Source organism: Scyliorhinus canicula, chromosome 18 (assembly GCF_902713615.1).
Source record: "Scyliorhinus canicula chromosome 18, sScyCan1.1, whole genome shotgun sequence".
In the NCBI taxonomy this organism is placed as follows: domain Eukaryota; kingdom Metazoa; phylum Chordata; class Chondrichthyes; order Carcharhiniformes; family Scyliorhinidae; genus Scyliorhinus; species Scyliorhinus canicula.
In genome coordinates this window covers 81,407,058-81,422,927 of record NC_052163.1, presented here as the reverse complement: position 1 = coordinate 81,422,927, position 15,870 = coordinate 81,407,058, and the positions used below count along the sequence as shown (strand labels likewise).

Sequence of the window (15,870 nt, the reverse complement as noted above, 5' to 3'; positions counted from 1 at the left end):
CAGATCAGTCTGCTGATTTAATACCAACTGGAAAGAACTCCAGCAGATCTCCTAGCTGACCAAGCAGCCAGCCACCATCTCTCAAATACTCAAAGTCAGTTTGATTTTAAAAGTCTGATTATCGCCTGTCAAGCAGTCTTGTCATGCGAGAGTCCCCCTAAGAAAAGTGTGTTTTATCAAATGGCTGCAGTGAAGCCATTGTGTGGGTGGAGCTGGGCCCTGCTCTGCTTTTTACTTTCACTTTGAGCTGGGGGCTGTTTTGGCTCTTGTGTTTTAGTTTCATTTTCAGTTGGAGAGCTGCATTCAAACCAAGCAGATGTGTGTTGATGTCCCTCTCTGCAATCTAAAGAATGTCTCCAGATCACTTGATCATTTCAAAGTGATACCTGTTTCTGTAAGGAATGCAAACCTACTGACTTTGTTAAAAAGGGTTTTTGACTTATGGATGTTGTTTGGAAAGTTATTTATAGAGTATTGTATCTGTGGGGATTATTTGTGTTGGTAGTTGATAAATTGTTTACAGCCGGTTTATCAAAATGTTAACTGGATTCATAGAATAAACATTGTTTTTGTTTTAAAATACTTTTAGTTCTCGGTTGGATCAGACCTGTAAAGTGGGTCCTTGTGCTCCCCATAACCAAAATCTATTAAAAGTTGTGGGTCAGGTGAACTCCATTATATACTTTGGTGTTCTGTAAACACTGGCCTATAATAGTCCAAGCATTGAAATTCCCCTGTGCTGCTTCGTCATTTGTTTCAAGGATTTTTGTGCTACTGTTTCCAACCAGGAACTCATCCACACCAAATTCTGCCACAAAGGAAACACTCCCTGGACTTCAGTAATCACATGAACTAATATTCATTTTGGAACTGCTTTTACTGTTGTCATCCATCCATAGTTGCAAAAGCTCCCTGTTTTCCATCTTCCTTACTGTGTGCAGCGCAAACAACTCTCCCCACCCCAGATTTGAACATGAAATAAACTAAACTCCAGAGTTCATTACGAAGAGCTTGCTGCGTGTTACTTATAAAATTGGATCACACAAACCAAGGGTTTAGGGAAAGACGCAACAGTCTATTTTAGATTACGAGGGGTTAAATAAGTTCAGTTTGTCTCTCTCTTGTCTGTAACGAGTCTCAAAGCTTGTTCACCATCTACAAGGTACATAGCAGAAATGTGACAGAATACTCTCCACATCCCAATAAATGGAGCTTCATAAATATTCAGGTAATTCAACACCATCCAGGAAAATGCAGCCCGCATGAACAGCACCCCATTCATCAGATTAGGGATTCACTCCCTCCCCACGGAGCACAGTAGCAGCAGTTTGTACTATCTACAAGATGCAGTGCAGCAATTTTCCAAGCTATCTTCAACAACACCTTCCAAACTCACGGCCTCGATCATCTAGAAGGGCAACAGGCACATGGGAACACCACCATATGCAAGTTCCTTTCCAAATCACAGGCCACCCTGACTTGGAACCATATATATGTTCCTTCGCTGTTGTTGGATGAAAAATCTGGAATTCCCTCCATACAACAATGTGCCTGTATCTATATCAGATGGACTCTAGACGTTCACTACCACCTTCTCGTGGACAACACATACTGGCCTTGGCTCAATCACATCCCATGAACAAATACTAACAAAAGTCTCTGAAAACACCTTCCCACCACCTCCCCTTTCAGAATTCCAAAGGGAATGTTCCCTCTCCAACACCTGATCACTTCTTAATCACCCCAACACCTTCTCACATCAGCTTGCCATGCAATCGTAGGAGACACATCAGCTCCTACTTTACCTCCTCACTTCTTACCATCCAAGGCTTCAAAGTGAAATTATTTAAACATATTTATTTCAATACAGCACACTGTAGAGGATATTGAAATAATAAGCAGCATAATACAATGACCCACTGCAGACTGAATGACTGTTTTGGAGAACACTTCCATTCAGTCAGCAAGCACGATCCCAAACATCTGATCACTTGTCATTTTAATTCTTTACCCAATTCTCACTCTGACCTCTCTATTCTTGGCTCCGACACTGTCCAATGAAGCTTAAGGAAAGCTTGAATAGCAGCATCTCATCTTGTGATACACTTTATGGAATAAACAATAAATTCAACAATTTCCAATCATTATCTCTACCTCCATTTTTTCCTTTTTGGATGGCAGCTTAATGGGTGCTGACTGTTTTCACATTTACACCTTCTGCGGTATTGTGTGAAGCAAATAATGGCATGATGGGAAAAGTAGTCAAGTTTTCTTGGTACAAGTGAATTTAAACTGATTTCATATAACCTAAGGCACAGAATACACAGAGACAGCATGTCTTGGGAACTGGGTGACTCGGAGAGTCTAGATAAGGCTTGGAGCTAGAAGTAGTCTTAATACATAACAAGCTGAACAACTATTTCTTCCTGTTCCTAAACAACTTCTTCCCTTTCTTAAAACAAAGACAAGATAATCATATGAAACGCAAGTCCCCTAAAGGTCAGCAAGGTGACGCCATTGTAACGATTATTACTTATGTTTTACTTTTGATCAAATTCCTAACCGAGTTGTATTCATGTTATCTTGATCCTATAATGTATAAGAATCGCCTTCTTTTCCTGTAATATCGCAGACTTGGGACGGACTCAGCAGTTTGTAATTGACTGCTTTCCGACTCCAAGTATCAGCCATTTTCTGCTAGCAGTTCTAATTAGTGAATAAAGTTCAGTTTTGCTTATCTAATGAATGCTGTTTGAATTTCTCTATCACAGACAAACGCGGGGAAAATATAGAATACAACACTTCGAAAACCCCATATTTTGTTTCTTTCTTTGTCCTAGAACCATCTCCTTTTGCCTTGCACCATTGTCTCTATCATTTAATCCCTCCTGTTCCCACTCTACCATAGTTCTGACAAAACTGATCTGAAGATTCTTATAATTTCTATCTCCACAGGTGCTGCTGGTTCAGTTGAGTATTTTCAGCATTTTCCATTTTTAACTCGAGGTTCTGTGGTCACAAATGAGGAAGAGTAGAATCCATAGAATCCCTCCAGTGCAGGAGGCCATTCAGCCCATTGAGTCTGCATCGACGCTCTGAAACAGCACCCTACCTAGGCCTAATCCCCCCCCACCTTATCCTCGTGACCCCACCTAACCTGCACATCCCTGGACACTACAGGGCAATTTTATCATGGCCAATCCACCTAACCTGCACATCTTGAGACTATGGGAGGAAACCAGTTCACCCGGAGGAAACCCATGCAGACACGACACGAAAGTGCAAACTCCACACAGGTGGTCACCCAAGGTCGGAATTGAACCTGGGTCCCTGGCGCTGTGAAGCAACAGTGCCACCCTAGGCTGCTTTAGAAGTTAGAACGTATGCATTTTATTCCATGTTTGTGGGTAGTTGTATTGCGATCAGTTGCAAACTCAGATGGCAGAAAGAATGCTACAAGAACTGATATAACTGGTTTGGTAGTTGCAAATTAGAAAATTGGGACATGAACTCATACTGAATTAATCATGAAACCGGAGATCTGTAAATCCTGGTCAGTAAACAAAGTCTAATCTGTTCACTTACTAGGAAACTATTTCTATTGCTCCGAACTAATACAGGATGCCTTTAATTATAGTACCATGAGCCTTTAGGAAGTTAGGACTGAAAATGTCAGTAGTTGTAAGGTTCCAGGGTGCATCAATATTTAGTTGTCCAGTATACAAAAAAAATGGAAACCCCACACACAAGCAATGTGAACATGTGAGATGGCCGTGTGCTCCAAATAACTTGGCTCTTATTTCCACTGTCGAAAAACAAAATTACAATGCATTGACAGCAGCTGTTCATCGGACCATCAGTCTGACTTTAGAAAATTTAAACTCGCGACTGAGATTCATTCACTTATTTCATTTCAAGGATACCAGCAGGTCCACTGCTTCCACTTTCTGGCATCACAGTGGAAGTCTTGTTAAAGCAATGTCTCAGTGCCTGCACTGAAATTCTGCTGAAATCTAAAATTGAGGAAACATTTTCTCAGACATATTTAGATTTTACCAATGGAGGTATGAAAATAGAAGAGTAGGAAATTCCAAGTATTGATATGCAGCTGATAGGGTTAGATGAAATGGGGCGAAAGGAGGTTTGGGTGGAACGCAAGTTACATTTGCTGGATGAAATGGTCTGCTTCTGAGCTTCAAATTCTATGCAATAGTGATTGACTCTTTGTTCACAAATTATATAAAGAATCAAAAATATACATGCGATATAGGCCAATCTAAAAGTCAAACTCTTATTTTCGGTAATGCAATTGGAATGGAGGCAGTGCTAAGGTTTTGCAATGCACAAATGTAGGTGATTTCAACATTCATTTAGGCATCTTGTGTACATATGAATTGAAATGAAAATACTTTGGATGTATTTCCATTTGGCTGCAAAGTCATTTCAGCTGTGTCACAAAGCCAATAAGTTACTCCAATAGTTAATATGTTGCTTGTACTATAACGTACTCTCAATTTTTGCTGACTGAACAAGCAATGAGAATGAAACATGAAGCGCTATATAACTGTCAACTTTGGTGTAAAGATTAAGTGGAGTCTGCATTCATGAGATATTCAATCTACTTAATGATTGCTAGCAGGGGGCAGCACGGTGGCACAGTGGTTAGCATTGTTGGCTACGGCGCTGAGGACCCGGGTTCAAATCCCGGCCCTGGGTCACTGTCCGTGTGGAGTTTGCACATTCTTCCCGTGTCTGCGTGGGTTTCGCCCCCACAACCCAAAAGATGTGCAGGATAGGTGGATTGGCCACACTAAATTGCCCCTTAATTGGAAAAAATAATTGGGTACTCAAAATTTATTTTTTTTTAAAAAATGATTGCTAGCAGTACTGAGATTGAGAAGCATCTAGGAAGAGCTATCCGAGTTTGGCAAAATGAAGGTTAAACCTATGAGTGTTGAAGAGAACCGTGGGCTAAATAGCTGACTTGTAATGCAGAACAAGGCCAGCTGCGCGGGTTCAATTCCCATACCGGCCTCCCAGAACAGGTGCCGGAATGTGGCGACTAGGGGCTTTTCACAGTAACTTCATCGAAGCCTACTTGTGACAATAAGCGATTATTATTAAAATGCTGGAAATGTAGCAAGTCAGTCAGCACTTATAGAGTTATCAGCGCTGATTAGACCAGCTGCTTGTGCACAATTCATGCATTTGATATGCAATCAACAATGTAACCGAGAAGTCATTTTTAGGGCTTCTGGTCATTTTTTTAAAAACTCTTTCCAATTAAGAGGCAATTTTGCATGGCCAGTCCACTTACCCTGCACATCTTTGGGTTGAGGGGGTGAAACCCACGCAGACACAGGGAGAATGTGCAAAGTCCACACAGACAGTGACCAGGGCCGGGATTGAAAACGGGTCCTCTGTGTAGTGAGGCAACAGTGCTAACCACCGAGTCTTGCTGGTCATTTTTTGAAAAATTGTATTATTATTTCATTCACAGGATATGGGCATCACGTAAAGCCTGCATTGTCCATCCTTAATTGCCCTACAGGTGGTGGTGAGCTACCTTCTTGAATGAACCACTGCAGTTGATATGGTGAAGTTGCTTCCACAATACTCTTTAGAGGATTCCAGCATTTTGACCCAGCATTGAAGGAATGGAAATATATTTTCAAGACAGGATGGCATGTGATTTACAGGGGAGCTTAGGAAATGTTGGTATTCCCATGCACCTGCTGCCTTTGTCTTTCTAGTGTTCGGAAAACAAAGTAGTTTCAAGAGATTTATATTGGTAAGCATTAGAAATAAGGTCGTTTTAAGTGCATTAATTTATGTTTCGATGCCTGGATGGTAAAGCCTATAGTTAGTTTCATGCTGGGCAAAGGTGTTTATTATACGTGTATGGGTTGGTTAAATTCCAACTATGTCTCTATTGTGTTTAGAGAGGGCTACGGCTGAAGAATAAATAGTGGAAAGCATTGTTTTGCAACAGGAGGCCACTTTCCAGAGGGAAGGGCTTTCCTTTGTTCTTAGTTTTCACTGGAAGTCAGGTCACTGGGGAGTGAACAGCTCAACTCTGCCAGGAGAAGCTGGGCAGGACAAGGGAGTTTCAAAGGTGCAAGTTTCCTAAGGATCAAAATATAATCCAGATAATCAGAGAATTGGGACAGAAAGAAAATTTAAGACATCTGAAGTTAAAAAGAACAGAGACCGAGATATGTCAGAAAAATTCAAGGAAGAGTAAACAAAACAAAGTGTTTGGAGTTAAAGAGACAATCAGAGTAACTAGATTTAAAATGAACAGCAGACTTCAGAAGTAGATGAAACATCTGATACAATTTTAATAGTCTGGGAATCGAGAGTTAAAGCAATTGTGAGAAGTTTGCACTGCAGTCAAGACAAAGGAAAACCTAAAGGGATTAGTTAAATCCTGGACTGGATCAACTATTAAAGTGGAACAGAAGCTTGGGTTTAAACGAGTCATTGGTAAAACCTGGACTGGATTTCGGAATGCAAATCAATAAGGGAAAGGATTATGAGAAGATTTTAAAGTGTGTTTTTGGAAGTGGATTTTGGAAGTTCTCACATGATCATCACCTGGGGGGAATTTTGGTGAGAAATTCACAGACATTCACTTGGGTACAGAGTGGAGTGTGTCTTACCACAGTCATCTGTGTGCTTAAACAAGACATTGTAGTTTAAAATGTACTTTGTAATCTGTGACAATCTTAAATATGTGAGTAACTGTTAAGATAAAGTGGAGTAAAGCAGCATTGTATCATAATCCAATTTTTTAATGTTTAATTAAAAAAATGTTCTTGCTGTTAAACTAACTAGTGGCCCTGTGACTCTGTTCCTCCATGATTTACTTAAAAAACTAAATGAAAGTTATGGGCTTTTGAGCTAGGGTTCCATTCTGGGATCTTCCTGTCCAGTTATAATATCAACCGAGATTGTAACACAAGGCGTAGAGCTCAGGGGCGAAATTCTCCGACCCCCCACAGGGTCGGAGAATCGCCCGGGGCCGCCAAAAATCCCGCCGCCGTGGCAGAAATTCTCCGCCATCCGGAAATTGGCGGGGGCGGGAATCACGCCCCACCGATCAGCAAGCCCCCTGCGACAATTCTCCGGCCCGCAATGGGCCGAAGCCCCTCCGCCGTGGTTTGAACCACTTCTGGCGGTTGTGGGATCGGCGGCGCAAGCGGGCCCCTGGGGGGGGGGGGGGGGGGGGCACGGGGCGATCAGACCCCGGGGGTGCCCCCACGGTGGCCAGGCCCACGATCGAGGCCCACCGATCGGCGGGCGGGCCAGTGCCGTGGGGGCACTCTTTTTCTTCCGCTGCCGCCATGGCCTCCACCATGGCGGAGGCGGAGAAGAGAATCCCCCAGCACGCATGCGCCACCGGCGCATGCGCGAACCGGCGAAGGCCTTTCAGCCAGCCCCGGGCAGCGGGCGTCAAAGGCCGTTGTTGCCAGTTTTGGCGCAGTCGGTGTGTGCCAACCACTCCGGCGCGGGCATAGCCCCTCAATGTGAGGGCTTGGCCCCTAAAGGTGCGGAGAATTCCGCCACTCTGCTACGCCGGGACCCCCCGCCCCGCCGGGTAGGGGAGAATTTCGTCCCTGGTCACTGTAATCAGCTTGTTGCAGGATCAAAATGTGTGAACTGAAACATTACGAATTGGCAAATTCTGGGAGACAGATTTCTTTGGTCCCACCAATATTGCAAATGTTAATAATAGAAAAGCTTTGATCAGTACTAAAGAAAATAATCGCCTGTTCCATTCAGCTGACAATAAATTAGATCAAGGTAAATCTGCGTATGCTCACCATTCATCAACTGAAAGCATGACCATACCAAATTTAGAAAACCGTACGCCTGGTATTTCTACCTAAATCAATGTAGGCTAATGATAAGTTCATATTTCAGTTATATATATTTCTGAAGTAGTGTAAAAAGGACATTCTCAAGGGCAATTAGATATAGGTAATAAATGCTGCCCTAGCCTGTGACACTCACATCGCAAGAATATATGCATTTTAGGTCTTCAAATACACACATGCAAAATCAACACTACTGTTCACTGTACTTCATTCAGGCCACCAGTCACCCAAAGAGGCAGATACCTGCAACAGACTGATTGAATTTGGGGTGGAGGCAGGGAGTTCACTGAAGACCACTCATTGAAATGTCTCCTACAGCCCTTGTGGGCTAAGCTGCAATAGAGGCATAGAATATAAAAGCAAGAAAGTGATTCTACACCTCTACAAATAATTGGTCAGACCACATTTGGAGTGCTATGTTCAGTTCTGGGCACATTATTTAAGGAAGGATGTTAAAGCCCTGGCGAGAGTACAGAGGACAACAATCTATCCCTCAATGCCAGCAAAACTAAAGAGCTGGTGATTGACTTCATGAAGCAAAGTACTGTACACTCCCCTGTCAGCATCAACAGGGCTGAGGTGGAGATGGTTAGCAGCTTCAAATTCCTAGGGGTACAACGCTCCAAAAATCTGTCCTGATCCACCAAGCCGACACTAACACCAAGAAAGCACAACAGCGTCTATACTTCGTCAGGAAACTAAGGAAATCGGCATGTCCACATTAATCCTTACCAACTTTTACAGATGCACCATAGAAAACATCCTATCTGGCTGCATCACAGTCTAGTACAGCCACTGTTCGGCCCAGACCTCAAGAAAACATCAGAGAGTCGTGAACACAGCCTAGTCCAGCACACAAACCTGCCTCCATCCATTGACTCCATCTACACCTCCCGCTGCCCTGGGGAAAGCGGGCAGCATAATCAAAGATCCCTCCCACCCGGCTTACTCACTCTTCCAACTTCTTCCATTGGGCAGGAGATATAAAAGTCTGAGAAAACTCACGAACAGACTCAAAACAACTTCTTCCCCGTTGTTACCAGACTCCTAAATGACCCTCTTATGGACTGACCTGATTAACACTACACCACTGTATGCTTCACCCGATGCCGGTGTTTATGTAGTTACATTGTGTACCTTGTGTTGCCCTATTTTGTATTTTCTTTTCTTTTCATGTACTGTTCGCAGAAAAATACATTTCACTGTACTTTGCTACATATGACAATAAGCAAAATCCAATCCAAGGAGATTTCGAATCATAAAATCCCTACAGTGCAGGAGGCTCTTCGGCCCATCGAGTCTGCACCAACCACCTGAAAGAGCACCCTACCTAGGCCCAAGCCCCCACGTTATCCCCGTAAACTCAGCTAACCTTTTGAACACGAAGGGGCAATTGGAACATGGCCAGTTCACCTAACCCTGCACATCTTTGCACTGTGGGAAGAAACCGGAGCACCCGGAGCAAACCCCACTCTGTCACAGGGAGAATGTGCAAACTCCACACAGTCACAGGGAGAATGTGCAAACTCCACACAGACAGTCTCCCAAGGTCGGAATCAAACCGGGTCATTGGCGCTGTGAGGCAGCAGAGCTAACCACTGTGCCACCGTGTCACCCTCCTAGAGGAGAACTGGAATGATACCAGGAATTTTAGATACAAGGAAAGACTGGAGAAATTAGGCTGGTTCTCCTTGGAGCAGAGAAGATTAAGAGATGATCTTATTAAGTAGTACAGGGTAAAGAAGGATAGTCTGTTTCCACTAGTTGGTATGTCAATGACATAGGGTCACAATTTCAATGTCACAATGGGGTCAGCAAGAGAGCTACAAGTGAGGTGAGGAGAAACTTCTTTCCTCAAGAGTTGTTGGGGTTTGGAATGCGCTTCCTGGGAGAGTGGTGAAGGTGGATCCCATAGGTTTCAAAAGAGAGCTGGGTATATATTTGAAGTGATTAATTTAGAGGGCTATGGAGATAGGGCTGTGGAATGGGATTAGCTAGGGAAGCTCTTATGGGAGTCAGTGCAGACATGATGAATGAAAAAAAAAATGAAAATCGCTTATTGTCACGAGTAGGCTTCAATGAAGTTACTGTGAAAAGCCCCTAGTCGCCACATTCTGGCACCTGTCCAGGGAGGCTGGTGCGGGAATCGAACCGTGCTGCTGGCCTGCTTTAAAAGCCAGCGATTTAGCCCAGTGAGCTAAACCAGGGCCCGAATGGCATCTTTCTGTGCTGTAACTACAAATAATGCATTCAGTGGTCAAATAATTTTCAACTAGTTCTGTTCTCACATAAAGAGCAAATATCAGCAGTCTGCTATCAGCTGCAGAATTCTGGTAGGAGCCAGTGTCTCAGAAAGGCAGGGAAAAATGTACAATTGTACAACTATTTTGACGAGAGGAGAACCTTCACTAAATCATTGTTTCAAGGCAGCACGGTGGCACAGTGGGTATAGCCCTGCAGCCTCACGGCACCGATGGTCCCAGGTTCGATCCCGGCTCTGGGTCACTCTTCGTGTGGAGTTTGCACGTTCTCCCCATGTTTGCGTGGGTTTCGCCCCACAACCCAAAGATGTGCAGGCCAGGTGGATTGGCCACGCTAAAAATTGCCCCTTAATGGAAAAAAACTAATTGGGTACTCTAAATTTATTTATTTTTTTTAAATAAAAAAAATCATTGTTTCAATTAACTGACTGGGAACAACCGCAAATATGAAAGGATTTTAATTGAAAACTTAACTGCGACGCTCAGTAACATGACATAGTGAACACTACTGTATTAGTTTGTGCAGCAAAGAAATATTAATTTTGAAATAATGGCAGTCATATTTCATCTCCCATTAAACCAAAGAACTTAAGGACTAGTGGGTGCTCTTGCCCCATTTATAAATATACAATATATTAATCCTACCTAGTTCTGTAGGTTTCATCAGATCATCTAGTATTTCGTAGAAAGGCAATTTTGTTAATCTCACATTGGATTTTGTATCAGTTTTTCCTGTGTGACAAATTGGAGCGGACGTTCTGGCATTCAAGGCTGCCTCTGAAGAATGTAAAGGAAATGTTGGAGCAGGCGGAAGTTGTGACACTGCGTGTTTGTGGGTCTTGTACTGTAGCGATGAGCATGCAAGTCTTGGATCTTCTTTAAAATCTCCGAGGAGCAGTTGGTCCTTACCAGCTGTAATGCACGCGAGACCAATTCATGTTTCAGTCCACTTTTGTTGCGTCCTGCAAACCCCAAAAGTACCTGAAGCTCAGATACCCTAAAGCCCAGGATCATATTCTTTTTCAGAGGGGTGGGTGAGGGAATGAGGATTAAAAAAAACAAACAGCATTATTACAGTTAATTAAGGTATGTTAATTATTACTTTACAGTTTCACAAAATAGGTATCAGAGAAGGAACAAACTAAAGTATCAATTAGATTAAACTCCACTTCAGGAATTTGCATGGTCCACGCTAACATTTCAGTGCAGCGTGGAGAAGTGCTTGTTGAGGCTACTATAGAAATCAGAAATCTACATCACAGAAAGACCCAATGTCTCTGTACCAGCCAACAAGGAGCCATCAAACCTAATCCCACTTTCCAGCTCTTGGTCCATAGCCTTGTATGTTACAGTACATCAGGGGCACATCCAAATACATTTTAAATGCAGCAAGTTCCAGATAACCATCATCCCCTGGGTGAAAAGAACACTCCCTTGAATTCCTTTTTAAACCTTAAATCTATGTCCCCTGGTTACAGATTGATCAAAGGAAATAGGCCTCCCTTTCCATAATTGTACACACTTCAATTAGGTCTCATATCAGCCTCTTCTGTTTCATAGTGAACAATTCCAGACTATCCAATCTTTCCTCATGACTAAAATGCCTCCTCCACACAAGTCCAAATCCCTGATGAATACCAGAAAAAGCAAGGGAACCAATACTGAGCCGTGCAAAACCCCACTGGAAATAGCCTTCCAGTCAGGAAAACAGCCAACCATTACTTTTTAATTCCTGCATCAGAACAAATTTTGAATCCAAACTGCCACTATGCCTTGGTTTTTACTTCCATTGTTCCAAAAGGTTTGCTAAAATCCATATAGATTACATAATAATCTTTATTAGTGTCACAAGTAAACTTACATTAACATTGCAATGAAGTTACTGTGAAAACCCCTTAGTCGCCTGTTCAGGTACACCGAGGGAGAATTCAGAATGCAAAATTCACCTAGCAAGCATCTGTTTCGGGACTTTTGGGATCAAATGTATTATCCTCACCAAGCTGTGTTAACTCGTCAAAAAATTTAGCCAGACATAACCTTCCCTTAACAAATCAGTGTCTTTCAAAACAAAGATTGATCTCAAAACTTTTCTTCCAATAATTGTTTTTAAATTTAGAGTACCCAATTCATTTTTTTCCAATTATGGGGCAATTTTGCATGGCCAATCCACCTAGCTTGCACATTTTTGGGTTGTAGGGGCGAAACCCACGCAAACACAGGGAGTATGTGCAAACACCACACAGACAGTGACCCAGAGTCAGGATCAAACCTGGGACCTCAGCGCCATGAAGCCACAGTGCTAACCCACTGCGCCATCACCCTTCTTCCAATAATTAATCTACTTATCAGTTTCTCCCTTTTTTAAACAATGGTACAATGTCATCTGTCCTCCAGCACCTTACCTGTAGTCAGAGAGGATTAGAAAATGGTCAAAGCCTTCATTTCTGCTCCTAGCAGCCATGGGGATATTTCATCCAGCCGTAGGGGTATATTCACTTTTTAAAATGTTAAATCCCTTAATTATTTTCTCTCTCACTGTTATTTCATTATACATTTCACAATCACCTGACTGCAATGACAGTATCATTCCTCTCTTTTGTGAAAACACACCCAGAATATTCATTAAGAACCACGCCAACCAACATTGTCAGCCTCCACACCGATTACCCTATTGTCCCTAATCGGTCCTCCTTTCCCCTGCCTTTTTTTTCTCCTTATGTACTAAAAACCATTGAGTTTTTCACTCTTACACTTCTTATACTCCTGCTGGTTCTTTACAGTTTTGAGCCTTCAGTATCTATCATAAGGTGCCCCATTTTATTTATCCTTGGCTTTAAGCAGGCTGCGGGATGAAACCAAGGAGGTTCAGATGAATGCCATGGCACTATTAGATGAGCTGAGAAATCTTGTTCAAATTTATCCCTCAGCCATAAACTTGCCTGGCAAGCATCCTCCTCAATACTTATTTACATATTTTCTGCGAAACCGCAAAAGAATATTCCAATAGTCATTTGCAGCTTCTGATCACTGCAGTATGATCATTGCCGGTTTAATATCACAAAGGTCATTCTGACCCTCAGGATAGAGTCAGTCCCTCTCCCCCACAGCCCTTGGCGGGAAATTTAAGTTCAAAAATCTCCTACACTGAGCATGCTCAGTAAGTGGATAAAAAACGGGGAGGAACCGGCCCTTCGCCCCTACCGACTCTCAGGGGCAACAACAACTTAAAAACAAGAATTTACTGGGGGGAGGGGACCCTGCCGCCCTCCAAATGCGTCCGCGAGGTTTCCCGCACGATCGGATATCCCTAGTCACCACATTGAGCCGGTTACCTTGGCCGCGCTTTGTTCCGCCATCTTTTTTTGTCCCTGTCTCCGCTCTCTCTGTCACTCGCTCTGCGCAGAATCACTCTGCCCGGGGCCAGGCAGCCAATCACAGCGCCTCGATTTATGAGGTGCGGTGGGGGGAGGGGGAGAGCACCAACGGTTGAGGCCGTCATTAACGGCCGCACGCCGATTTAGTTGCAGGTTAACTGTTATAAACAAAGAATTATAACTATGTGCCGAGGACTGAAATTAAGACCATCGGCCTTTCTGGTTTCCAAACCTACAGGTTCAATCGGATCTTTTTGCTTTCCTTTTTAAATTAATCGTTGGACTGGTGGGTTCTCTCAAATCAGAAGCGTCGAGTTGGGTTGCCTGCTATCTCGACCCAGAGCAGGTAATTTATGTATCGTGCAGGCTCTTACCGTTCCTCCCGGGTAAAAATTACCTAATTTAAACGCATTTTCAAATCGTTCCTGTTTCTCCACATAAGGGAACAGTAATTAGTTATGAATTTTCCTCAGCAAAACAAATCCCACAACTCGAGCCAATCTCCCTAAAACTCTACTCGTCGTCTTGTGGGCTGTAAGAAGGTGCAATCTCCAACAGCCTGGGAGCAGCAGAGCGAAATGAGTTTTAAAAAAAACATGTCAGAGGGTGCGCAGCGTGTTGTAAAGTATTATATCTATGTTAACTTTTACTTTCCCAGAATAGTTTTGCATTTTTACTCTGCTTTACAATGGAGTGTCTGAAAATTCCAAAGTGTAAAAGCAAATTCTTATCCCTCCAGTGCAGTAAGGAGGCCATTTGACCTAACTCCACCAACCATTCGTCAACCCTATCCCTTCAACCCCACCTAACCTGCACTCTTTGAACTGTGGGAGGAATCCAGAGCACCTGAAGGAAACCCATGCAGAAACGGGGAAATGTGAAAACTTTTTTTAAAAATAAATAAGAGTGCTCAATTCATTTTTTCCAATTAAGGGGCAATTTAGCGGGGGCAATCCACCCACCCTGCACATTAAGGGGCAGCACGGGTAGCATTGTGGACAGCACAATCGCTTCACAGCTCCAGGGTCCTAGGTTCGATTCATGCTTGGGTCACTGTTTGTGTGGAGTCTGCACATCCTCCCCGTGTGTGCGTGGGTTTCCTCCGGGTGCTCCGGTTTCCTCCCACAGTCCAAAGATGTGCAGGTTAGGTGGATTGGCCATGATAAATTGCCCTTAGTGTGTCAAAAATTGCCCTTAGTGCTGGGTGGGGTTACCGGGTTACGGGGATAGGATGGAGATGTTAACCTTGGGTAGGGTGCTCTTTCCAGGAGCCGGTGCAGACTTGATGGGCCGAATGGCCTCCTTCTGCATTGCAAATTCTATGATCTATGTTCTTTGGGTTGTGGAGGCAAAACCCACGCAAACACGGAGAGAATGTGCCAACCTCCACATGGACAGAGCCGGGATCGAACCTGGGACCTCGGTGCCGTGAGGCAGCAGTGTAAAACTGCACCACCGTGCTGCCTTGAGAATGCAAAAACTTTACACAGTCACCCAAGGCCACAATTGAACCTGGGTCCCTGGCACGAAGGCTGCAATGCTAACTGCTGTGCCACCATGCTGCCCTTGTACAGAAATACAATTTGGTGTGTCTACATCTTCTGGTGTAGACTTTATTATTCATATTATTAGAAAAAGATACTTGAGCTTGGTTGACTAATGAAGAGATAACCAGGAGGGCATGGTGGCATAGTGGGTAGCACTGCTGCCTCACAGTGCCAGAAACCGTTTTTGATTCTGGCCTTGGGTGACTGTGGAGTTTGCATGTTTTTTGTACTGTGCAGAAGTGGCACTTTGGCCCATCGAGTCTGAACTGACACATGAAAGATGCCTGACCTGCCTACCTAATCCCATTTGCCAGCACCTCTTGGCCCATGGCCATGTGCTCCCTGTGTCTGCGTGCCTATGGGTGCTCCGTTTTCCTCCCACAGTCCAAAGATGTGTAGTTTAAGTGGATTGGCTATGATCAATGAGCGGGGGTTACAGGATAGGGTGGTGACTGGGCCCAGATGGAGTGCTTTTTCAGAGGGTCGGTGCAGACTTGAGCCGAACAGTCTCCTGCACTGTAGGGATTCTATGGTTGATTATGGTAGTGGGTTTGAAGATTTTAATAAGGCTTTTGAAAGGTTCACAAGGCAAAACTCGCCTATAAAGTGAGGAAAACAGGGGATCTAAGTCAATTCAAAATTGGTTCAGTGGCAGGAAGCAAAGAATGGTTGAGCAATGTTTACTAGGAAGATGTTTCCAATGGGGTTCAACAGAGCTCAGCCCAGATTTCTTGCTTTTGTGTACATATCAATGAATTTAACGTAACACTGAATTTAGTATTTAAGAGGCCATGGAGAAGATGTAGCA

General features: G+C 43.5%; 1 protein-coding gene across 1 annotated transcript in view; it reads right to left on the bottom strand.

Annotated features, from left to right (window-relative positions):
* The window catches only part of LOC119953645 (E3 SUMO-protein ligase PIAS4-like), a 115,493-nt gene that overhangs the window by 60,803 nt on the left and 38,820 nt on the right, over nucleotides 1–15,870 (bottom strand). The window contains 2 exon segments of the mRNA XM_038778116.1: nucleotides 10,787–10,963; nucleotides 10,966–11,158. Of these exon segments, the coding sequence (XP_038634044.1) occupies nucleotides 10,787–10,963; nucleotides 10,966–11,158 (370 nt within the window).